Below are 25,436 nucleotides of genomic sequence, written 5' to 3'. Positions count from 1 at the left end.
ATTTTTCTATTTATCCTGACACATTAGTTTTGCTTGCTACCACCTCCTCCCTTACCTGGCAGAGATCAAGAGCAAGTGTGTACTAAGGTGTTTAGCTTCTAATACTTCAGATGGAAGTAGACTGAAATTTAACTGTCTGTGAAACTTGTAAGGAAAGCAGAACGTGAAGTAGCTGGGTGAGGAGGGGGGGGGCAGGGAGGGATATTAATGAAGGATGGCAGAATTGCAGGTAATTCTAAGTTTCAATTAATCAGCAATACACTGAATAGGTAACAAGAACATGGGTCTTCTGTTACCGTGTTTCCACATTTGCTAACGTATTAACTCCAGTCAAATAACTCTAAAGCGAGAAAAGGCAAAAAAAAAAAGAGGAGAAAAGGAGAGAAAAGCATTTTAAAGAAGCAGCAACTTAGCTGACAAAAATGGCTGTCATACTAGTTACCTGTTTACAGCTATGAAGACAGACTTCATGTTGCTTCATTCTTTCTGGATATCTTTTCTGAATACTGCTGAAAGAACATCAGTCTGCAGAAAACTGAGTGGTCTTGGTTGAAGTGTTATTTTAAAAAAAGCAGAGACAAGTTTACTTATTTTGTCTTTTTTTTTTTCTGTCTTTCTTCTTCATCCTTACGTTTCGCTTGTCACCGTGTTTTGTCTGGGTCCTTTGCATTTCTTTGTACCTAAGCTTGCAGTTTTCAGTCATATGAACAGTTTAAAGAGGTTTTTTTGGTTGGTTTTTTTTTTTTTTTTTTGGTCAGGGAAGGTGCAGTGTGTAAATCCTGCTGATGGCTGGAGCTGAACGCCTCAAGTCTTAGTCCCTGCACAGCACCCCTCTGTACCCTGTGGCTTGCTCACAAATTACCCCATCTCACCTTACTAGTAAACATAGGTGGAGCTGTGAATAAAGTTGTGCTTAATGTTATATCAGTTTTGATGTTACATTGTCATGTTGCCTCTAGAAACTAGAGCTGGTGTTGTTAATTCAAACCCAGTAAAATTTTCAGACTTACAAGCAGAATGCATGAATTTAATTCATATCAAAATACTTTGTGGTGTGCGTGTTACTATACAGTTTATTGTGAGGTGAGACTTCACAATGAAGTTTGTGATTGCAGTTGTTAGCGTGGAGATCAGGAATTATATCTATCCATCAGTCAAATTTCAGAGGAGATACAGGTGTATGATTACACATGTGAAGTTAAGCAAAACATAGTAAAAGGTTTGTACTGGCTGTGGAAGAAGGAGATGATGCCTTGTTCAGGAAAGAGTCTGAGTAAGAAGGGAGTTCTCTGATCAAATTTGTATGGACATAGCAACTTTATGAGATCAGCACTGAGAGTCATATGGCTATCTGATCAGTCTTCCTGAAAGCTGAATTTTCTGTGTCAAACCATTAACTTCTCTTAACTTCTCAGTAGTAAATGGCGTAATAGTCTTGCCAAGCGCAGGCAGTGATCCTTGATCTTTCAAAGAGTTATCAGTAATGTCAAAGAGATGGGGGCAGTCAAGTTTGTGGAGAGGGATGTGAAAATGGTCTCATGAGGAACATATTTTTTTTTATTTTATTTTTGAGCAGACATTGGCTATATCCTTAAATCTGTAAAGACAAAATAAATAGTTGGCCATAAAGGATAAGCACAGTCTGAGTGTGCAGAAAGACAGAAGCCCTTACCGAGTTGTTTAGGTAGGCATTTACAGCTTGTCAGTGGAATATAGAGAGAGGAAAAGGGAAATGCTCTTTATTTAATCTCTTCGTTGATTATATCAAAAATATTTTCCTGTGTTCAGTGTGAATTAAAGAGCTCTGGTATATCAGAAATGTTTCTGAACCTTTAAGGTCATGAGGAAATATTGTAACATGTATATCTGACATCACGACATTAATAAAATACATGTTGCTGGAATGGAAAAATGGCAAGCCAGATGCCAAGTTGCTTTGTCTGAGCATACTTACCAAAGTACTCTTTACCTGCCTCCCCGTAGATGTTATTGAGTCTCTCTGTTAACACTTTGCTGATGATCTTACTTCTGGACAGTGATTGAGAGAAGACTGCTTTGCATCAGATACAGTAGGCTGAGAAGTGAAAGGGTGGGAATTCTGACTAGGGAGGGAAGCAGAACGATGAGGAGAGCCGGAGTCGGGATTTTCAGAAGTGCGAAGCTTGTGACTATCGTACATTCAGTGCCTACCTCTAAATGCGTATGGAAATGCTAACCACGCAGAAAAAAGTGTAGTTGTTTCAGGCAGGGCATTCAAAGTTAGTGCTGATCTTTTTGATGCTTTTAACTAAAATCTAACTGCACTTAATTCCTTATTGTGGAAGGAAGGTAATGTCTTCTCACCTTACAGAAACCCTTGAAGGCAGGTTTAATTATTTCATATTGTTCACTTAGATTCTCTGATGACAGTATCCTAGCAACAAAACCAAAAAATAATCTTAAGGATGGCATAATGTTTTATTTAGTGCGGACTGCGAATAGTAGCTATTGAAAATAAGAGTGACTGCATATTATGGTATTGGCTATGCCTGAAGTGGTGTGTGTAAATACACATAAAAAGACTGTTTATGAAACCTCAGTTTGGCCTTTAATGTTTGTATTTCCTCTCTATTTTGGTATTGTCTTTGAAACCTTAGTGTGTCTTTAATATAATTTTTGTGTAGCAATGCATAGGTTTTGAAAGCAACCTGTAGATTTTCAATATGTCCCATCGGATAAGTTGAGAGCTTTATTTTTCTGTTCCTGAATTTTCTATCTACATGTGGAAGTACAGCTATAAAACCGACTTGAGAAAATCGTGAGAGGCAGTGCAAAACGGAATAATTTTTTGTAGTGCTCATAGGATGAAACAGAGCAGAGATTGTAAGTTTTTGTGTTATTGCTACTTTTAACTGGCTGGATACCACTTGTGGCAAATTTGAGTTACACAAAGTAGAAATTTAGGTTGGTGTCTCTTCAGTGAAAAAATAATAGCAATTTTTTCTGAAAACAGACACCTGTATTAGCAGATGTTCAGAGGTATTACAATTATATGCATTATTCCCTTGTTGTGGGTTTGTTTCTTTAATGTTGTGGCAGTCATTTACTTTCTGATGGTAAAATATTGTAGACTGGACTATGCAGGCAGTTTATGGCTATAGCTGTGCTGTTGGCTGTGAGAGTTGCCATGCTGGTTGTGCTTGAAGGTGGTGATTTCCAGAAGGGACATCATTCAGTCATCCTTACTTAACACTGTCTCCCTTCTGCACACTTCTGGAATCTATTGCAGCAGCCATTGGTGCTGTAGGTGTAAAAATAACTTAGTGTTTGAAGTAGCAGTTTCCTTGAAGTCATCCGGATCAATCTATATCATTTTTGTGAGCCAACAAGTGCAGTCATGGGTGGAGGATGATGGTAAAATGATTCGTTACCTTCTTAGGCAAGTCCTCTACAAGACTGACTCTAGCTGTTTCTGTCTTCCTATTAGAGAAAAGAGCAGGAAGCACAAGTGTAGTTCCTCCTAAGAAGGACTTTTTCTTTGATATTCAGGGAACTAGGGGATTTCTTGGGATTCTCAGAAGATTTTGAGTATGTATGTACGTATTTTTAATTATTTCTGAGGAGAATTTTGTTTTCTCTAGCATTATGATTCTGCCTATTTTGTAGAGGCTTTGTGTTGTTTTCTGACATACTGAAAGGCTGTCTTGCAGTTGCATTCAAATATTGGGTAAATCTTAGCTTGCGCTTCAGAAAGTATAGCTTTTGTTTTGATGCCTGTTGTCAAGAAGGTGTAGTCTAGGAGTTACGCTCCAACAGTAGACACAAGTTTAATTCTCTGTCCAAATTTAGTTGTCTAATTTAGATGCCTGTGTTGAGCTAGTTACTCTTAAGTCTCCATTAAATTTACAGAAATAATTGCCTGTGGAAGGCCATTCATCTCTTTCTAAGCTAGGGGTCCAAGGTAAGAAAGGTAAATTGCTGTGATGATGACAAATGGAGCAGAGAGTGACTGGTTCAGATTCAAATATCTAGCTTACTCTCTGCAGTGAGGGTCATTGCATCTCATCAGAACTGTTCAGATGGCACTAGTTCAGCTGCAGATTACTTCTCCCTGTTTCTAGCTGTGGATATACATATATATATATATATATATAAATATATATATATATATATAAAGTGTAAGTCGGCCCTTGCTGCATGCCTTTGAGGCTCTGGAGGTTTGGATGAGTTACTGCTGTTTGCTTCACCTTTTAGTTCTGGAGGCCTGGTTCAGGGGGTCAGTGGTGGTTCATAAAATGTTCCTTTTCATCTGAGCCATTTTTAAAGGAATATTTGTTTTCTCATTTGTTCAGCCATAGTTAAGATGGATGTATAATACAGTCCAGTAATTTTTTTTTTTTTTACTATGGTAGGCAATATTAATTGTTTTTACTTTTTAATTATGTTTTTAATTATAGCAACAGATGTAATAAATCACTGTATATAATGCAAATGCGCTTTTTCTCATGCCTTTTCCTTGAAGGACGTGGGGGGACATAACAGGAGTGTGTTTTTGTGTGTGTGATCTTTGTAGTATTTCTGAACACGAGGTATAATAACTGTGTTGCTTCAAATGTTTAGTTGTTGGTTAAAAAGACTCCAAATTTGCTCATAAAAATATCCCGTTTCTCTCTGAATGCTTCCTACCTCAAATTCAGTTTTCCCTTCAGTGTTTTTGTGAGGCAGGGCAATGTTGTTATCGCTCTTTTATGGATGGCAGCTGTGGCAGAGGCTTTGCTTTTGCATCGTAAGCGGAGAGGGCAGCGTGCCCGTGTGAGCCAAGTGCCAACTCCTGTACGCGCGAGGGCTCAGTTACGTTACCTGAACAGGCAGGTGCCTAATGCTGGTTGAGCCTAAGGGCTGGCAGAAACGACACACAGCTTACAGGAGTCTGGTATGCATCTCAGCTGGAAGCTGGTGGTATCTCAGACAGTACTGCTAGGTACCTTAATAGAGAGCTCTTTAAATTGACCACGTGAAGATTTTAAGTTCCCTGTTACTGGAATACCTTAATTTTTGGCATATTCTTGTCGTGTTTGAGTGTGCCAGTTCCCTGGGGAAAATAAAATCTTCAGTCTGAACTGAAAATTTTTGCATGATTTCTTCATTACCATTAGCTGGTAAATGAATTTCTTTTTCAAGTAGGAAACTTCTACAACTAAAGCTATTTATAGAAAGTAAACATAATTTTTTTTTGCAAACATAGGCTTTTTTTCAATTGCAAAAACCATGTAACATGCCCTGTTACAATTGTTATGTGTTTTGACAGCTTGGTGCCAATTTTTTTGTGACTCACTATGCTGTGATTTGTCATGAGTGATGTTACACTGTTAATATAGCAGCAGATACGTAGAAATATTTAATTGTAAATTAGATACTTCTGTTAGTGTTTTGCAGTTCATTTTCACTGCTTAGATTTTTATATGTTTTGTTTCTCTCCTGTAGTTATAGAAGACAATATAAGACTAAACTAAATGTGAAAGTTTAACTTTAATTAAACAGGCATAGTTGTACTGGTAAACCTTCTGGATGGGTTTACTGTCACAGTTTGTAGAGGAAAGGTATGCTGTGGTTGTGACTACCTCAGAAAATGCTAACAATGGTAAAAATGATGCTACAAAACCTTAAATTCATAAATCCGTAGAAATTGTAAGTCGTCTGTATTATATTGAGGCAAATACTTTGATGGTGTAGTTCCTATTTTAACCTCTACATGGGGAGATATAAAACAGCAATTCCAAAACTTAGGGTTGTTGCCTGAACTGGGGTTGTGACAGGTGGAAGCAGGGTCACAACAATGAGCAAAAATCTTCTTTTGTCAATTCTGTAATAGTTTTCAACCAATGTTCTGAATTATCTTGGCTGTAATTGTATAAAAATTAATTGGATTTCATATTGAGTACTGGATGTGAAGCTGAAAGTTAACAGTTAGCTGTATTAAAATATCAGAGAAGCATTAGAGTCTGAGAAATGTAGTTGTTTGGGGATTTTGAAAGCTGCTCTGGTGCTGGGAGACCCATTTGTCTCTCTTCCCCATACTCCAGAATATTTTTAGGGGAACTCAGGTGAAGATAAGAGTTTAATTAAATTTCCAAAACAGTTTTGTTTTCTTGCTAAGAAGTATCTAAGGTTTTACAGTGTTTGCATTTTGAGGCATCACGTTCGTTGTATACTGTACATCCCTTCCTAAAGAGGGGACTATTTCTTATATACTGTCATTGGAAACTCTTCTTCCTGGCTGTCAATAGCAGTAAGGGCCTTTTGCTGCCTAATCGTCTCTCCTGGTTTGGCATCCATCCCAGTGTAAGTTCTGAGGAGAAAGGAGCTCTGTTTTTTTTTAATTCATCCTCTATAATTTTTACTTTTTGAATGCTCTGAAAACTTGTATTTTGTTATAAGTGAATTTGTGTTTTTTTTTTTAACTTTACTGTTTTATCTGTAATAAAGGTAGCCATCATACATGTGTTTTCTCATCAAGAGGAATGAACTGTAGAAAGAAATGAAATTTTTTCAACAGTTACAGTAATCTGTAAATGGCTGGAGGGGATCAGCTGTTTGTAGTGTTGGCTTCCAATTCAGGGATCAGCGTGTTACTGTCAACCCAAAGACATTTTTGCAAATTATGAAGGAACCTATTAGCTGCTTAATTTCATTGCTCGTTGTGACTTAATTTATTTGCAGTAGGCATTACCTGTTGGTTTGTTGGTCATTCATATTCTGCGGCTAGTGCACACGAAACAATAATTGTATAGGAGGATCAAGGTAAGATACCTTTAAAAGTACTGTGAGAATCTTTTTTTTTGAAACAGGTGATCTGTGTAAAAACAAATGCTACAATGTGTGCATCACTGTCAAGTGGACTCTTTGAAAGTCATATTTTTTTTTTTAATCTACAGTAGTAGTGTTACTGTAGCTGATGGGCCAAGGATAAAGGAAGCATGGTTTATAGGAAGTCCTAGTGAATTTGGAAAAAGTGAACAGCCTTTTGGGCTCAGAATCATTTCAGTTTTTGACAATGAGCAAAATGTAAGGTAAACACAGGTCAATGTAGACATGTGTTTTTTCCTGGATCAGCAGCTAAGCTTTTACACTTCAGATTTCTTGAGGGGGGAAAAAAGGAATTTAGCACCCAGTAGGCAGAGGGAGGAAAAGATGGGAGCAGGGGCACTCTTTCCTTGAAGATCGTGCCTGAGGCTTTGAGGTGGGTTATTTGATTTATAAAAAAGGGTTTTTCTGGTATCTGGGAGTTTTGCTTATTGGTTGTTTGAATTCCTTCTGTGGTACAGTAGCTTAGTTTTATCTGGGAAGTTTTCCTCTATACACTGAGCCTCTCAAAAGTGAATACTCCTATGCTTAGAGTGTCTTGACTTTAGGAATCTGATAACTCTTCATGAATGCTGCATCTGTGTGTAAAATAGGGAAATTGTGTTCTGAAATGTTTTGCCATGGCATGATGTTATCTTGTGCTTAGCAGAAGGAGATAAACATCAGTATGCAGGTGCATATCTCCAGCAATGCAAAGCTGTTGCAGTATGCTGAAAATTAACTTGCTTTTAGTTTATTCCCTTCCTGTTTTAGTAGGATGAGAATAGGAATAGCCCTTTGCTCTAACACAACTTGGTCTAACAAGCGAGCATTTTTCTTTCAGGGCTGTAAGAGAGCGGGTTAGAACCAGCATATTTCATACAGCTTGATAAAATGCTTGACAAATGTACATTAAGAAGGTTGTGAAGCCCCTATACTTCCAGTAAAAAACAGTCACCTCCTAGGAGTTTGTAGGGACTGGGATTGAGGAAATGTGCTGAATTGCCTAACAAGCTTACAAAAGTGTTTTTACAAGCTAAGATATTTTATGGCACAAATACACTGCTTTGTTAAATGAAGGAAGGGAATGGATTTACCTCTTGTAGCTGAAGGTGGTTGTAGCTGCTTGAACTACCTGAAAGCTGATCTTTTGATGGCAAAACATGCGACGTCTCCATAGAAAGGACTGGGACTGCTAGTGAGAGGTTCCAGATAATCTTTGCCCTGAATTTCACTATCACAGATAGGCATGGTTTCCTTCCCCCCCCCTCCTCCCCCCCCCGGAAAGATGTATTCATTCTTCTCTGTTGTACTGGCGCAGCCACCTGAATTTGTCATAGCAAAAATTTTACTGTAAGATGCTGCCAGCAACTACTTGGCTGCCATCCTGCAACAAGAATAGCCCACATCCAAGTTCTGATGCTAAATCATGTGTAGGTTAACCTTTGTAACCCATCTCAAATCAGCGTGCACTGGCTCTGGGGAGAAAATCTGGCCTATTTATAGGAATACTCTGCCTGTATTAGATAGCTTGCATGCAAACTATGCAATTAATGCCTCTAGCAGTTGTTGCTGAGAAGCTTCCCCACTGTGAGGTAATGTCTGTGAGAAACTACCATTGTAGAAAGTAAATCCTCTTTTCACCTTAAGATTCCACATGACTGAGTCATTGAATATGGAAGTATCAGTAAGGTGGCTGTCACTGAAATAGTGTCATGTGCAGGAACAAGTTACAGTTCATGTCTGTTCACCTTCATCTGACACATGACATGAGCAGTAACTGGCAACATTTCAGTAAAAGGTGTTGTGACCTGTGATCTAGGATGTCATGTAAGGACTGTAAATATCGCAAGGCATACTGTAAGTTGACATCAGTTAAATTTCAGATGCCGTACTTGAATGCTAGCGCTCAATATAGTGTAATGGTCCAGCCACTAGCACAGCGGAAAAGTTTAAATGACCATGTGTTCGCCAAAATCTGAACAGCAGGAGAAATCTTTTGAGACAAAAGTTGGTATGGTAAATGTTTTGTGTTTTTTTTTTTCTTTCTTTCTCTAAACTGGCTTTAATTAGGGATGAGAAATAGGCTTTTCTTTCCAGAAGATAATTCTTTATCTCCCTCTATAATAAAGAAGTATCACAAGGAACAGGTTAAGGTCAGGGTCTTATTGTAAGAAGTGCTTCTCCTTTCTCTTTTATGTCTTTGATCTATTCATCTGGATTATCTCCATCCAGGATTAGGTTAAAATTATTGGCCTATAGTTGGGTAACAAGGTTACCTCCAACATGCCTACTTTTTGCTATGTGTAAAATTGAATGATTCACACTTCACACTTTTGTAAATGTGGCAGCAGAAAAACGGTGGTAGAAAAGATTCATGGTCTTTAGCCATTGTTACTGTTCCTTTAGATTTTTTTTTTTTTATGTAAAAATTAGAAGCTTAAAACACTCAGGCTAACGCTGTTCTGTAAACAGTTTGATAATTTTTCAGTGTTTTTATAAACAAACATAATAGGATGACAAGCAACCACAAACAAATTCAAGAAACACGGCATGACAAGTTTTGACAGGAAAAAGCAGTATTGTCTTGTATCTTTAATGAAGCTTTTGGGTTTTTTTAGTACTTAAGAGAAAATGTAGTTTATATACAGCAGACACAGTTGCTTGTAAGATGGGAGATTACTTACAGTATGAGACAATGTCAAACCTGAAGGACTGCAAGCACTTCAGTGGCAAGTCTTTAGAATTTAAAATGAACTTTGAAAAGAGTGTGAAATGGAAGAGAAATGAAGGCAATGTATTTCCATAGGTTTAATGCAGATTATTTTGTGTGTGTAGGTAGGATTATTCACCTGCATATCATAGGGTTCATAAGCAGCAGCTCTGCAGAAAAATATTTTGAGGAATTTTTTTATTTTGTTATACACCATACAGAGCATGAGGCAGTACCATGCTGTTGAATGGGGTATAGAAAGCAACTGTTCTGGTTGTTAATCAAGTATGGTGTTTGTAAGATACCTGAAAATGTTCTTTCACTTTGGTCAGTGCTGTAAGGCGTTAGCTGGAGTTAGTGTCCGGTTTGGATACAGCACTGTATGAAAGGTGTGTGGGTGGGGAGGAGGGAAGAGAGAAAAAGAAGTCGAAGTAGAGAACCAGAAAACAGCATGACCTTTTAGGGAAAGGCTAAAAGACTTGGCGTGATTTAGTTTACAAAGAGGAGCCTAGGAAATTGAAGACTTCAAATATTTAAAAACTATGCTCTCCTCTCCTAGCTGTTTGTAGTACTTTAAGGGTAGTAATGATCAAGGTGTGGTCAAGGAACACCTGACTTCTACACCTACTTCTGCTGCACCTACCTCTACAAAGTATATTTGGGTAAATTTATTTTTCTTATAGAATTGATGTGTGACATTAGAGACCAATACTGAAAATAAAAATAGTGTTGAGCAGATAAATCATTGTATGATTTATAGGCTAGCACACTTGCACAAATCTGCAAGTGTAATAATACTGCAGTAACATGGAGAACAGTGTACTTTTAAGGAAATGTATTTATATCGTGGATCCTTTATCTTCTCTAGAAATATCGTGAACTGCCCATTTGAAAACTGTCTTGTCATATCTTGGTCGTAAAGCCCTGGTATCTTACATGCCTTCTTGCATATTATTACATGAGATCAGCTTACATTTTTCTTCAGTCCTTCAATTTGAGAGTAAGAACTGTTTAGATCCATGGGGAGGAGGAAGATAGGGAAGGCAAAAAAATAGAAATGAACACTTGCCCCATTAAAAGTGCTATGTATGCTTATCTTATGGCGTCAGTTATTTTAGATAAATGAGGAAACACTTCATCCTTGTGAGTTAATTAAGAATGTCACTACTGAAGACAAATGAACAAAACAGAGGCAGGCTAGAAAGGAGGAGAGCATCTACAGATATCTTTGCCTTTGTAGCTGTCATTGGTAAGGTGAAATCTCTCAAAACATTATTATATGCTTTTGCAGAAGTTTTTTTCCAGTGTTGATGTTCAACTCGATTACTTTCCCAGTATTAGTTCTGAGGTTCAGAACACTGAAAGAAAGGTGTTAATTTTGATGGTTAGGAAGTATTTCTAAAAACAATTAATGGACTTGAGGAATAACAAATACTTTAATGATTGTTTTATTAGGAAAAAAAATAGATGATTAACTCATGTTTGTATTTATTTTGGGCTGCTTTTCCTTTGTCTGAATTTTGGTATGGTTAATGGAATTTACTTTTTGCTGCTATGCTTTGTGTTTCAAGTTTTAAAATGTTTCCTTTTTTTTGGCAGAGAACTAGTTGTCTGATGGTAGGTCTGGCTTTTCTATGCAGTGGTATGCCAGAAGCATCACAGCCTCACTTGGTACCTTGCAATAATAATTTAGCACAAACACTATAATTGCTGTATTTACCTTGATTTTATAATCTGGAAAAACATAGTTATAAATTACATGAATTTAGAAGGCAGTAACATAAGCTTGAGTGCAGGAGGAAAATAGAAAAACAGTGCTAAAGTGATAAAAAAATAAAATAACCAAGGTAGTTCTGAACTACATATTGACAAATATATGCTTATGAAGATGCAACCCAAAATTTGACAGCAAGATAATGACTTAAAATTCATGCTATTTTACTCCCAATCAAGACTTTTTGATGTCATTTTTATGTCATCAGGTGGTAATACTTAATTACTGTATAGCCTTACTGTCATCTTTCTCCACATCCTAATTCTAAGCATGCCTTTCTTTTGTGCCTGTCTTGAATAAGAGACTGGTTTCTGTGGGTGAAGGGTTTGTGTCTAGTCTTTTCAGTGCTGACTTCCAATGAGAGCCATCAGAGATAGTGATTTTAGGGATGCTCTGTGTCACCAAACTGTAGACTTCTATCGTTTAGTCAACTAAGCAGTGCTGGGATCTTAGCTTTGGGTGACTGATGGTGTTAGTAAACTGGAATGAATTGCCAGGTATTGAGCAAAGCAACCTTAAAAAACCCATCCAAATAAAATCTCTAAATATCAGTTGCAAAATTGCATTCAGATTCTTAAAAGTGGTTGTATAACACTTAGAACTTGTAGTTGTGACTCATTTGGGGGGGCAGGAATCAATATCAGTAACACAAAGACTCAATTGCCTACGTTTATCTATGTGATAGTTTCTTGCAGATCTGTTTCAGTATTGGAGCCATTATTGATTCTCAGCTCCTTCCCAAGTCATTAGTAGATGAAAATACGTGCTAAGTTCCTGTACAGTAAATTACCACTTCATTAGTTGTGCTGTATATGTTCAGAGCTGGTCTTGGTTAATTCTTCTCTGGCTTTTTATAGAAAGCTGAACTCTGTAATCTGTCATGTAATCGACTTGGTTACACAGAGGCCACATAGGTATCAACTGTTTGCTGTTTGTCTTACGAATGTTAGTAAACTAGGACATTAAATTATAAAAGAATTGTAGCTTTTGAAGGCTTATGCCTTGAACCTACACTGAGGCAGCAGTACAAACTACAGCGCTTCATGCTCTCAGAAAGATGGAAAACTTCTACCATGTAGAACTACTATACGTGTTCTGAACTGGGATTTTGTATCTCTGTCTCTCTTTACCAGTATCAGCAACTGACTTGTAATTTCTCTTGTACTTAAATGTATAATGTGTATATTAATTAAGTTATTTGCTAAAGGATTACCAGATCAGTTTATAGAAGCTAAATAGCTTTGGCTCCCAGGTATGAAAGGAAACAAACAAACAAACAAAACACTGACGTAAAGGGCCAACAACATCATCTGTGAAATTGTGCCATAATTCCTGTTGAATTTAAACCTATGGAAATAAAAGTGTGTGTGTATATATATATATGTGTGTGTGTATATATAAAAAAACAAAAAAAACCAACATGGAAATATGAGTAAAATGCATTAACTGAAGGCAGCATAATTTTAGGTTATTTAAAACTATGTCTCCATATTTGCATATTAAATTGTTCAGGTAGAGTTGCAAATTGGATTGAGTTCTTGAAATAATAGAAAGGTTGATTGGAAGACATCTCTGAAAGTCATCTTAATTCAAGCATTTGCTCCAAGAAGGACTCTAGATCAGGTCAGCTGTAGCTTTAGCTAGCTGTGTCTCAAAGAAGTTCAAGGATGGAGGTTCTGCAACCACTCTGGGGAACCTGTTCCTGTGCTGCACTGTGACCTGTGGTGGAAGTCTCCATTAAAAATTGAACAACTTGTCATTTCCAGCTTTTATAATCTGGAAGTTATGTTCAGCAGCACTGTTGCTCAGTAATTCTCATTCGATTTGCGTGTTTTCCAGTGTTGTGTCTTATGTTGCTTTGAAAACAGATCCTAGTATTCTCTGTGTGTTTTGGACTGCTAGTGAGCCAAGAGTTAGTGCCTAGAAAATAACCATTGCATATTTTTCATGAATGATAACTAAGTTAGAGCTCAGTACCGTGCATGTTGCGATACGGTTGTTTTATTCTCCATGTGCAATAGTTCGCATTTATTAGTGTTGAAATTCACCTGACATCTTATTGTATGGTCACAGAAGGCAGTGATCTTTAGATCTTGGTGTCTTCTAGAACTATGTGTAATCATCACCAGTTGCCACCTTGCTATCCAGTCCTTTGTCCTAACACTGTAGTTAGGACCAATGGAATATATCCACCCTTAACTAATCCTCGAGAAGAGGGACAGTTGTATTCACACCCTTCCTTTCCAGTGTTTTAGTACGTGAGAAAGGATTCTTCTTTCTTCTTGTGCCTTAACAATTCAGTATATTTAAGAACCTTTGGTGAAGGATCTTACCAAAACTATTTCAACAAGCCTTTCCACCTCCTCCTCCCTGCCCCCTTCTCCCCCTGCTCATTTTCTTCATCTTTCAGAGAAGTCTAATAGCTGTGGGTGGGACATCTTCTATCTGCCAGAAGTATTGCCTTCACCTGAAAGCTCACAGGGTTTTCACAAGCCTACAAATTCTAGTCTCTGTTATAGCTTATATGACTTTGCTCATAAGGGTCTATATAACTTCTAGGATTTCATGTGATTGCTCATTTTAAAAATACTGTGTGGTGTTTTACCGTTTTCCGTTCTTCTGGTACAGATGTTGATTTAAAGCATGTCAGCAGTTTTGTGGTTTGGCTCTTGTAGAGCTCTTAGCTGAATACTCGCTGGTCCCCGTGGGTTTTGTTGTTATTGCTGTATTTATTCTAAGACCCTCTATATTGTAATATCAGTTTGAAAAAATTGCTTAGATACGTATTTCAACAATAACTTTAGTTTGTAAACCTTCCAAATCTCTGTTGTAGAGATTTAGTTTAGAAATAAATTTTTAAAAGCTTACATATTATAGCATTTTCTTTATCAATTCTCTTGCATCTCAGTCATTTATCAGCCTCGTCATCGTCAAGTTTCTTGCATCTGCTTTGAAATTTCTTTATTATTCGCTTTTGTCAAATTAATCCTCCAGAATATTTTTTGATCCATCTTTCTTTTGACTTCTTGTTTGTGTGGTTGGTATAATTAAACTCCCTTAATTAAACTCCCTTTTTCTTTTGAAGCATGTCCACTAGTCTTTTGGATTTTAAATATAGAATTCACTATTCCTTTACCATTTTGCCTAAGCCATCAGTAATAATGGCCTTGGAATAAAGTTCTCTGGGAAGTCACAAAAATGCGAAACGTGGTTTTTTTTTTTTTTATCATCAATAATAATTTCTCACAGTTTTAAAATAATTTTTAATAGTATCTTAAGTATCTAATTTTTCCTGAGCTTTTGGCTGTTTTCTTGAACTTGACAGCAACTCATTTTCCCTATAGGATTCTGTATGTAACTAAATACATGGTGAAGCAAGAGCTATATACATTTTTAATCTTCACAACAAAAAAATAGTATGCAGCCGCTGAAACAAAATAGAGTTCTCAGTTTGACTCAGATACTTCTAGTCTTATTTCACCACCATGTATGTAAGTGATTTCTGTGTCTGCATTTTGATGTGATTGATGATTACTGCAGCGTTATGGAACTTGGTTCCTTCTAGTAGAGAAAGTTACACTCCGTGTCTCCTGTGTTCATGAAGGACTGAAGAAGTGGAAATACAGTCATGAATGAGATGGGCAAATGTTCCTTCCAGACTGATGCTAAGCAGCTGGTGATTGCAATCTTCTGTTTGGGGGGAAGTTCTGTTTCCTTTCATCCTTTCAATCCACTTAATTCCCTACTTCCTAACAAGTGCTTCAGATTTGACATCTTTAATATGAAAAATTTATACTTTGTTAGATAATTTTTGAATGTAAACCACCTGTCAAAGTATTTATCGGTAGCTTTTGCACTTGTTTTAAAGGTGAAAATAAAACAGCTGTTTACTTTTATTTATGTAAGCCTTGAGGGTAGTTACCTTTGCATATACTGACAGTGCTGTTAATGCAATTTAAAAGTATATCACATATAATACCCTAAAAGTGCAGCTGTACAATTTATTAAAACCTACCACATGCAGATCTGACAACTTAATTTGTAGCTTTTATCCTGTCCTTCAGTGATTTCTTACCCTGTTTACAGATGCCAATGAAAAGAGATGAGCATTACAGCATTCAGTGAAGGCCATCTAATTTGAGCTTTTTGAAACCATACGGAAGTAAATTCAACAGCTGCGCGGCCCTTTCAGAGAGTACCCTGCTTAGTAGTTTCTTGTCTATTCAAGTGAGGCTTCTCCACATGCATTTCTCCCTTTCCCAGTCGCTTACTTGGAGAGGAACGGTGGGTGTCCCGAAAGCAGCTTCCTGTGCAACTGTATGATGAGACATTCTCTAATTTCTAGGATTTCTGACTCTTGTTTAGGGCTTTACAAGTGATTATTTTATGTTCTTCTGATGGGAACTGAGATTCTGATTGAAAAGTTGATTCTGATTTTTGGTTTTACTTTCATAGTTTAGATAAAGCATTTGGTGAGTGAAATATATTACATTTGGGAAAGAACAAGCATAGGGTCTGAGGTTTTTGATGGCTGCATTATTGGAGATGGGTAATGTAGTTGTAAAGGTGTTATTAAGTTTTATGTTTGGTTCAAGCACAAAGTTTTTCTTAATTTTTCTGTTGTGAAATGCTTGTGGAAGATGTGCTGCCACTCTCATCATACAGTTTTAAACCTTTTCGTGTTTTAAAAAAATAAAATTGCATTCCCAGCAGTAGGAATTTTATAGAAGAAAATAGACTTGCAAAAAGCATACGTCACACTAGATATCACACTGTGGGAGGTACTACTAGGAACACCTCACTAATGCAAGTGTTAAAATGTCTTAAAATGCACGTTCTCTGTGTAAGAACTTGATAAAAAGTATGCTGAAAACTTGCTTTTGATACTTAATTTTTGGAACAGAGTAATTTCAGGGAGGCTGGAGGGGAAAAAAAAAACCAATACATGTGCCAGTAATTAAAAAGAGAAGAGTGGTGTGTGGGTCTGGGGAGGTGTGAGAGAGAATGATGGACTGTCAGGTTAACCTAATAATAGACTAATACTTCTGTTTGCATGTCAAACATATTAAAGAATCATTCTAGAACTATCACTGGTTACTCAAACTTTTGTATAAAAATAGTCGTTGTCTTTTGGAAATGGATGAGAAGCTGGGTGAGAAAGGTGACTAAAAAATTATGACATAAATACAGACTTCGAAGTGCTTGAAGTATTATTGCAGGGAGTGCTGGGGTGCCCTCTGCCTTCGGTGACCCCTAGCAGAAACCTCCTTACCACCAAGTCCTGTCTCAGCACCTACTGACCCAGGTATAAGGCAGCTCTCTTCTCTCCCCTGTTGTTGTAGGAGAGGGGTAAAATGCTGCTAGGTAGAGAGAGCAGTTACGTCCAGACCTTTCGCCTCTCCCATGTTGGTAGGAGGGGGAAGGAACTGGCTCTGCAGCAAGAGGGTGGATTTAGATTAGATATTAGGAAGAAACTCTTAACTGTCAGGGTGGTAAGACACTGGCACAGGTTGCCCAGAGAAGTTGTGGCTGCCCCCTCCCTGGCCGTGTTCAAGGCCAGGTTGGATGAGGCTTTGAGCAGCCTGGTCTAGTGGAAAGGTGTCCCTGCCCATGGCAGGGGGGTTGGAACTAGATGATCTTTAAGGTCCCTTCCAACCGAAACCATTCTACGGTCCTATGAAGATGCAGAGCAAGAAGTACAAGATATAGGAAGTAAGTCTTTAAATGTGATTGCAAAAAGGAAAGGCATGGTCTCTTCTCCATAGATGGACACAAAACGAGGCAACAGAAGGCAGTGCAGTGAGCTTAGACTTTACGGAAAACTTCATTTTTCTGGGTGTGAGAATATTAACAGTAAAAGTCCCAAGAATGCCACTGGATCTACATTTGTCATTCCTTACAGATGTTTGCCTTGTGGATAAAGGAACAGTTGGCCCTAGTTTTGGCAGAGCTTTTGAATTTTTCTAAAATATTCTCTCTTCTTTTTCACCCTTAAGTTCCGTTTTATTTTGTCTGGTAGTTTGTATAATACTACATTATCCTTTAAATAAAAAGCTCAGAAGCTGAAGGGAAGAACATTGTCAGTTGCCTTCCCAATATTGTTATGCAGGTTATAGGGTATGAAGAAGCCTTCTTTAAAATCTGATTTTCATATTTAGCATAATAATGTTTTAAAATGTGCTGGGTTTTTTTTTGAAAACAGCTTTAATGAGAGCTCCTCGATAAAGTTTGTAACATTGCAGTGTAATTCCTTTATACAACTGAAATTCAGTAGAACGTTTTGAAACCCTATTAAAGAGAACTCCAGGTTTTTAAAATAGTACAGGAGAGACGGTTCTTCTGTTATGGAACAATACTGGCACCCAGTGGTTGTCTCGTACTAGTGCGTTCTTTGAAGTTGCTCTGCTTTATTGTTAAAATTGTTCTCTCTTCTTTTGTAGTGTTACCAAGCATGAGAAATTTGAAAGCTCTCTGCGAATTTATTTCTTTTTTTCCCCTTTAAAATCTTATCTTTTGTATGGCATGATTGTATAAATCTTCTTTCTTAGCGAAGCAATGGAAGGAACATTCTGATTTCTGCATACACACAGTGAAAATAGCTGTATAAGATTTACTATAAAGCTTCAGCATTGTTTCATGTGGCTGGCACTGAATTACAAGAAGTACTGTTAACACAGTTTGTGCTTTCTGCTAATATCACAGTGATTCTGTGAAGAGTTGTGAATCTGAAATATGTAAATTTTATAGAGCATGTTTATTAATATTAATTTCCATTATTTACTTTTTTCTTTAAAGCAAGCTTCTCCTTAATAAAATGTTAATTATAGAGATGATAGAAGAAAATTACAGAGGATTTCTAGAAAAATATATTACGGGATAGAAAAAGGATAAAGGATTGAAGATTTGTGTTTGTGCATGAACTGTTGATTGCAAACAGAAAAAACATGCTTTTCAAGAAAGCTGCTTGTGAAAAATAAATATTATTAGGAAAGTTGTTTACCTGGTGGATTTCATTCTAAATAAAGCTTTTTTTTTTTTTTGAACCTTTTAAACTCTGTGTGTCTGTACACATGCATGTTTGTCTGCAGATCAAGTATTCGATCCAGCATTATGGAGCAGACAAGCAAAAATGCATCTTCCTTTGATACCGCTGATTTCTTCAGTGTTTCAGACATGGGTGGTAATAGTGTAGCAGTACAGAAATCTGTCTGTTTAGGCTACATCAGGTGTAATCTGTTCTTGATGAAGTAAAGCGGAAGATGAAACGAGATAAGTAGAGGCACAAGTGAGATTGGTACGACAGAGTTATGGCCCTTAGCAATGGGAAATGCTGAAAAGGAGAATGTGCTCACCTGTAATGTGCAAAAGTGGGTTATTAAATTGATATCATACTTGATATGAAGGAGCAGTGGGAAAACAGCTCTGCCTGTCACTGATGTAATATGTTTTTCTGTGTATTATAAAGGAAGAATTACTGAAATCTCTTTTCACACAAGATTGAGAACATTTTGACAGAAAAATTGCATATTTGGATTTATATGTGAATGGTTCACATAGAAAATGCTGATTCATTACTAATGGCTTTGTTGTAATGTTTCATTTGAAGGTAAGGTAAGAATCTAAGTACTTTCTAGGAGATTTCTTCTGACACAAGCTGTTGCTAAGAGGATTGTACTGCTACATGTCTCAGATGAGTGGAGCTGAGACAGGGGGAGGAATAGGTGCTACATATCCCTCAGGTTTCAGCAAGCATAATGTGGAAGAATTGCACTAGAAGCATTTATTTTCCTCTCTCTTCTGTTCTTCTCTCCCAAGAGAATGCTCCACAAATAACCATCTCAACCATTTGCAGCAGCTTTGTGCCCTTTTGATTGCAAGCTGATTTTATTTATTTTTTTAAAATTTATATTAATGTTCCAAGGCCACAAAATCCCAATGTGATTCATGCAGCATTACTTGCTATAATTCCTTTGAAATCAATTGGATTGTCTGCATTACTTCAATTTATAACTTTTGAGATTTTTTTAAAATGTGAAAGAAAGAAGTCTAGTGAGTACTTTTTTTCTTGGAAACCAAAGGTAGTTGCAATGTATGTTATTCTAGTTACCAGTCCTCTTAGAGAAAATATCAGTGTGGTTTTGTGTGTGTGTGTTTTGGAGGGTTTTTTGTGCTGGTTTTAAATTATTATTTTTTTTTAATTTCCTCAAAGATGTAAACACCTCTTTAGGATGCTTAAGATTTTGTCAGATAAAGCCAAAAACTAAGCTGCCAATTTTAACATAGTTGCTCATTTTCCAGGGTAATGTTATCTGCATTGTATGTTACGGAAATAATTTCTGTCGCTGTCAGTATGAGAAGGTGTCAGTAGTCAGCTACTGGCTAGCCTTTGACTTCTTAGAGAGCTTTGTGTAGCTGGGCTGCTTCTCACTCTACAGTTTTCACTCATTTGTTTTGTCATTCATTTATTTATTTGCTCCTTCACCTTAAGCAAAAGTGTGCAATTCTGAAACTGTTGTTGTGTCCCTCAGGGGTCCGTACGGGGACCACAGTGGGATCAAGTGCACCCTCAGCAAATCTGCAGAGGACACCAAGCTGAGTGGTATGGTTGACATGCCTGAGGGACGGGATGCCATCCAGAGGGACCTGGCCAAGCTTGAGAAGTAGGCCCATGTGAACCTCATGAGGTCCAACAAGGCCAAGTGCAAGGTCCTGCACGCGGGTTGGGGCAATCCCCAGTATCAATACAAGCTGTGGGATGAACAGATTGAGAGCAGCCCTGAGGAGAAGGACTTGGGTGTGGTGGTGGATGAAAAGCTCAACATTAGCTGACAATGTGTGCTCAGAGCCCAGAAAGCCAACCATACCCTGGGCTGCATCAAAAGGAGCATGGCCAGCAGGTCGAGGGAGGTGATTCTCCCCCTCTGCTCTGCTCTTGTGAGACCCCACCTGGAGTACTGCGTCCAGCTCTGGAGTTCTCAGCACAGGAAAGACATGAACCTGGGGGAGCAAATTCAGAGGAGGACCACAAAAATGATCAGAGGGATGGAACACCTCTCCTATGGAGAAAGGCTGAGAGAGTTGGGGTTGTTCAGCCTGGGGAAGAGAAGGCTCCAGGGAGACCTTATAGCCTCTGTATTATATGTAGGAAAGCCTTTCAGTACTTAAAGGGGGCTTTTAAGAAAGATGAGGACAAACTTTTTAGCAGGGCCTGTTGTGATGGGACAAGGGGTAATGGTTTTAAACTAAAAGAGAGTAGATTCAGACTAGATATAAGGAAATTTTTTACAACGAGGGTGGTGAAACACTGGAACAGGTTGCCCAGAGAGGTGGTAGATGCCCCATCCCTGGACTCATTCAAGGTCAGGTTGGACAGTGCTCTGAGCAACCTGATCTAGTTGAAGATGTCCCTGCTCATTGCAGGGGGTTTGGACTAGATGACCTTTAAAGGTCCTTTCCAACCCAAACTGTTCTATGATTCTACGGCATTTGTTGATTGTGGCAGCAGCATTTCTGTGCCAGGTTATTTCCCATACCCCCTTGCCTTTGAAAGAAGAGGAGGGGACAGCTTGTGATGGAGGTGTGGAGAGCAAGAATTAGTGAGCTTGTGTGGCACTGCCAGGTACCTCTTGGGGATTGGGAGCTTGTGAGCTGCTTACAGCAGTGTGATCTGGTTCATGAGTGGTTTAGGATTGCTTCCTACCCCTTGGCAATAGGAAATGTATTGGATTAATGTAATAGGATCACATTGTAGTTCACCTTTCGTTATCTAAGGTTGTAATAGGTCGTGGTATTTTACATAAACATGCAGAGTAAGTAATGTAGATGTTGTGAGGCTTCAGAGCTGTTGTCTTTCACTCTAGATGAGGTTTTTTGCTGTCTTTGGTTTTGTCAGGGTCAGATTATTTTCCTTCATATAATACGGAGAACAAAAAGATTGAGTGGCCTTATGCTGTAAAGGTCCTACCATCAGCATATCACATACCCTTATTAAGAGTGGATAGAAAAGATTACTGTTTTCTTCAGAGCTTAGAAAAAGAATTTCAGACTTCATAATCTGTATGTTGTGGGGGGAAGCCGTATGCCAGTTGAAGAGTTAATTTTGCCTTTTGTAACTCCTTTTTCGTACTTGAGAGATGTAGATATATGTTTTCCAGTATAAGTGCATTTATTTAAATAAGAAGTTTCTGTAAGATTGTAAAGAAAATCTAAACTTATATCTGGAGTACTTGTTGCTGTGTAGTCTGTATAAGAGAGTTATTAGAGCAAAATAGAAAAGACTGAGTTGATATATACTTGTTCCAAGCTTCTATTAAAGAAGGAGAAATCTGTGTTTTAGCTACTTCTGGTGTACAGTGTTTCCTGGTTGTGGTTTGTTCCCCGACCAATTCCTGACCATTTCTGGTGAAATCCACACTTTTACATCCTGTGGCACAGAAGCAACACGTGACACGTTATTGGAGAGCTCTGCTAATTTAGTTTTTCCCTGTTGAAGTTCTTCAGCGTAGTTTTGCTGAGATAGTTGTTGATTTGATCTTCTTGAAAGTAATTTTGATCCTGAGAATTGTTCTTATGGATTTAAGTAATTTATTCTTTCATGTAATAAATATCTATAAAAAAAAAAAACAACCAACCCGCAACTATAAAATACCCCCCCACACTTTGATGTTGACAGATTTTGCTTTTTTGAAGACTATTTTAATAACCATGTTAATCATGACATTTTGCTGAAAAGCTTTAGTGTTTGCTTAAATCAAGCTAACAGATGCCCCCAATGGCATTTAATGATTGGTGCCTCTGTTAAGTTAGCAGAGATTTCAGTCAGGTGGGCAACGTTTCTACTAAGTGCTGTTGCTTAAATGAGCACAAGTCAAAAATGAATAGTCTTTTCCAGTGGATTTCTCTTTATCTGTCTGTCTCAAAAACCTCCAAAGTAATGAGACAAAATAAACTGAAAATTTATATATAAATTTATATATAAAAAGTTATGAACTGAAAATTTTGACATAGCAGGATTTTGACAGCTGTGATGCAGTCTTTGCTTTGAAGTGAGAAAGTAAAACATGACTCAGCAGTGAATTTTGTGATGGCAAAATTAATAAATTTTCCCCTATCTAGGGAAAACTTAGTTCTAGGTCAGATTCTTGTTTATTCATTCTCTAAATTTTTTTTTTTTTTTTTCTGGAAAACGATAGTGTTTGCATCTAAGTACTAGGCTTAGAAGCTCTGTACGAGAACTGCGGTCCTAGCTTCAGTAGAGTTGAAGAATGACTTGTTTACGTTAGGAGCAGAAGAGGAGGAATCATTCTACGACTTTCCTGACAGTCTAAAACTCAACTTACAGGTTTTGTACTACCCCCAGCCCCTGGTATTGAATTTATGTTCAGTTTTACACTGAAGATAACAGAAGGTACACTTGTAGAGTTTATGATATTGCTCTTTCTAGGAAGTCTATTGGTGTAATTAAACCACAGTTGAAGCCTCGAGAGTACGATAGTGCCTGCAGGATTTATCTGTTCTGGTTTCCTCTGGCACAGAGTGGGAGTGCTGTTCTGCTTTACCTTCTGACTCCCACTAACGAGATCCATCTGCTAACTCACAGCAGTTACCTGAATCTTCACAGGTCATAGCACTCGAGCTTTGAGTTGCTCAACTGGGAAATCCTGCATTCCCATGCAAGCAACCAAATCTTGCCATGTTATTCTTCTCAAGCGTCTGCCTTTTATGTAAAAACTAGGTTTGTTTCTTCTTGTGTTTTTATATACGCATTTTTTTCCCATTCAGTGCGTCTAGGGTTTGGGTTGTTTTGATTTTTTTTATTTTTTTTTTTGGTTGTGGTGGTGTTCTGGTCCTTCAGAATTTGCTATGTGTCAGTGTCCGACTTGAACGATTAGATCCCATCAAGTGTCTGGGTTAGAGCACAACTGGGATCATTTTCTGTTCCCAGTCCTGCACAGTCTGGTAACAGTGGCAGGGCTGGAGAAGTTGATGTTGATGTTACTTGGGCTAGAATCAAAAAGGCCTATCAAGTGTACTTTCTTTCAAATGTTTTGCCTTGTTTATATGTTACACTGTGGATGTTATTTTCTTTAAAAAGAAGTATTTCTTGATGCACTCAGGAGTATTTAATATTTCTTGATGTATAGTAAGCTTGCTTTCTTAAATCATTCTTTTATTCTTTGGGCAGTGGTGATTTCTTGGTAGGTAGTTATTTAAATGTTATTTGGGCAAGTACTGTGTTTCAGACTGAGTGTCTAGCAAATGTCAATTATTTAATGATTGCTGTAATGTATTTAAATAAAATGGAGAGCTGTGCAGAGAAGGCAGATTGCCAGTTACATAAAAATGAAAACTGGGGTTTCGAATAGGAAATATTAGGCAAAATGAACAGCAAATGTCACAATTTCTGACCACTCATGTTAAAATTATCTTTTTTTTTTTTTAAAGTGTTTTTGGAGGTTAGAATAGATCAGCCCCTTTGAATTGATTAGCTGAATGAATTAATTTAAAACTTCCTTAGTTTTCAGATGAACAAATTTATCGTATGCTCACAGAATTTTTGTAGAAAGATACTTATCCTGGACTTACCACCATGAAGGTCACAAATGCCACTTCCAAATGTGATTGTGGAGGAGGTTTACTATTCTTATTTAAACTTTTTCACCATATTTGACTATTGATACACTGTAATTCACTTCTACTTTTCTCAGTTGCCTTATAGCCCAGGCAAACAGGTATATGTTTTATAGGATGGCAGTGTTATATGTCCCAGGCCTTGAGGGCTTAACCATACAGTCTTACTCTTCAGAAAAGGATGTGGTTGTGTTTTGTGCTGTGTGTGGGATAGGTTTTGTTTGTTTGGGTTGGTTTTGGTTTTTTTCCTTGCAAGTGCATGAGTGAAAGTATGCCACTTACCCCAAGTAAAGACCAAATGGTCGATTTTGAAACCAGGTTCTTATAATTTGGGGTGGGCGGGAGGAGGCAGGCATGAGGAGGGTAGTGCTACCCTCTTCAACATAATCAGGATGATGTCTGTTGTTATTTTGTAAGCAGAGGTGTTTTTTGTTGTTTTTTTTTTGTTTTGGTTTGTTTTTTTTAGAAATTATAGAAGAATTTTTTTATTCAGTCGCATCTCAGTGTAAGGAAACTGATCACACGAAGTCATTTTCCAAGTGTTTTTAAATTTATGCTTCACCAGCACAAAAGATACAATCTAAATATAATAATCTTAAATACAGAAAAAAATTTTGCCTAATGTATACATCATATGATAATCTAATATTTTTTTCTTTAACAGGTATCTTTCAGATGAAGGAATTGAAGCTTGCATAAGTTCTTCTGAAAAAGTCAATACAAATGACATTATCCTAGTTGCCCTTAATGTAAGTTATGATTGTGAAAACTTTTTTCTGACAAATCATGCTAAAAATTACGTATCTAATGGCTCAAGTGTAGTTTTGTGTGTACTGTTGTCTATGTGATTTACGTAAAGGACAGAGTACCTACCTCTCTCCTTGTGTGTAGGAGCTCTGTGCTTTATTTGGAAATGATACCTATTCCAAACTGTGAAACCTGGGGGAGAAAAACGAACATAACTTACAGTAGGAAAATATTTTTGTGTTTATGAAATGTAAATCTAAAGTCAAAGTACAAGCAGTAATAAAATCACAAGTGCTATGTACTGACATGAGTATGAAATTGTAGTATAAAGTATTAGTTTGTTGGGATGAATAAAACACCCTTACTTAGTTTGACTTCTGGATATAATACTCCTTAAAGCATATTCAAACTAATGGTGAATTTTCTTGTGATATGTATGTATTTGTAACTACAAACAGATTTTTTGATTTCCTGTAGAAATCTGGATTAATAGTCATTATTCCTACTAACAAATAAATACAAAAATATAAAAGAGAAACAACTCGGAAGACATAAACCTTAATACTTTTAAGGACTCAAGAAAAGGTGTGCATGTGAATTCCTGTTTTTCAGAATTCTAGTGTATACTTTGTTGGTAAATATTAGTAAGTCTGCTCTCTTTCAGTAACAATGAAAAGAGGGCAGCTACTTAATCCAAGTATTTGTAACTGATTTTTAATTTATTCTATCAAAATCATGAGGGAGAGTTTT

The 25,436-nt window shown here is 37.3% G+C and overlaps 1 protein-coding gene across 1 annotated transcript in view; it reads left to right on the top strand.

Moving 5' to 3' along the window:
• TDRD3 (tudor domain containing 3) overlaps positions 1–25,436 on the top strand; it is a 110,635-nt gene that overhangs the window by 17,840 nt on the left and 67,359 nt on the right. Inside the window, exon 2 of the mRNA XM_068424692.1 lies at positions 24,604–24,688. Coding sequence (XP_068280793.1) covers positions 24,604–24,688 — 85 coding nt within the window. The remainder of the gene's footprint in view (positions 1–24,603; positions 24,689–25,436) is intronic.

Source organism: Nyctibius grandis, chromosome 2 (genome assembly GCF_013368605.1).
Source record: "Nyctibius grandis isolate bNycGra1 chromosome 2, bNycGra1.pri, whole genome shotgun sequence".
Lineage (NCBI taxonomy): Eukaryota > Metazoa > Chordata > Aves > Nyctibiiformes > Nyctibiidae > Nyctibius > Nyctibius grandis.
This window is presented reverse-complemented; position numbering and strand designations above follow the sequence as displayed.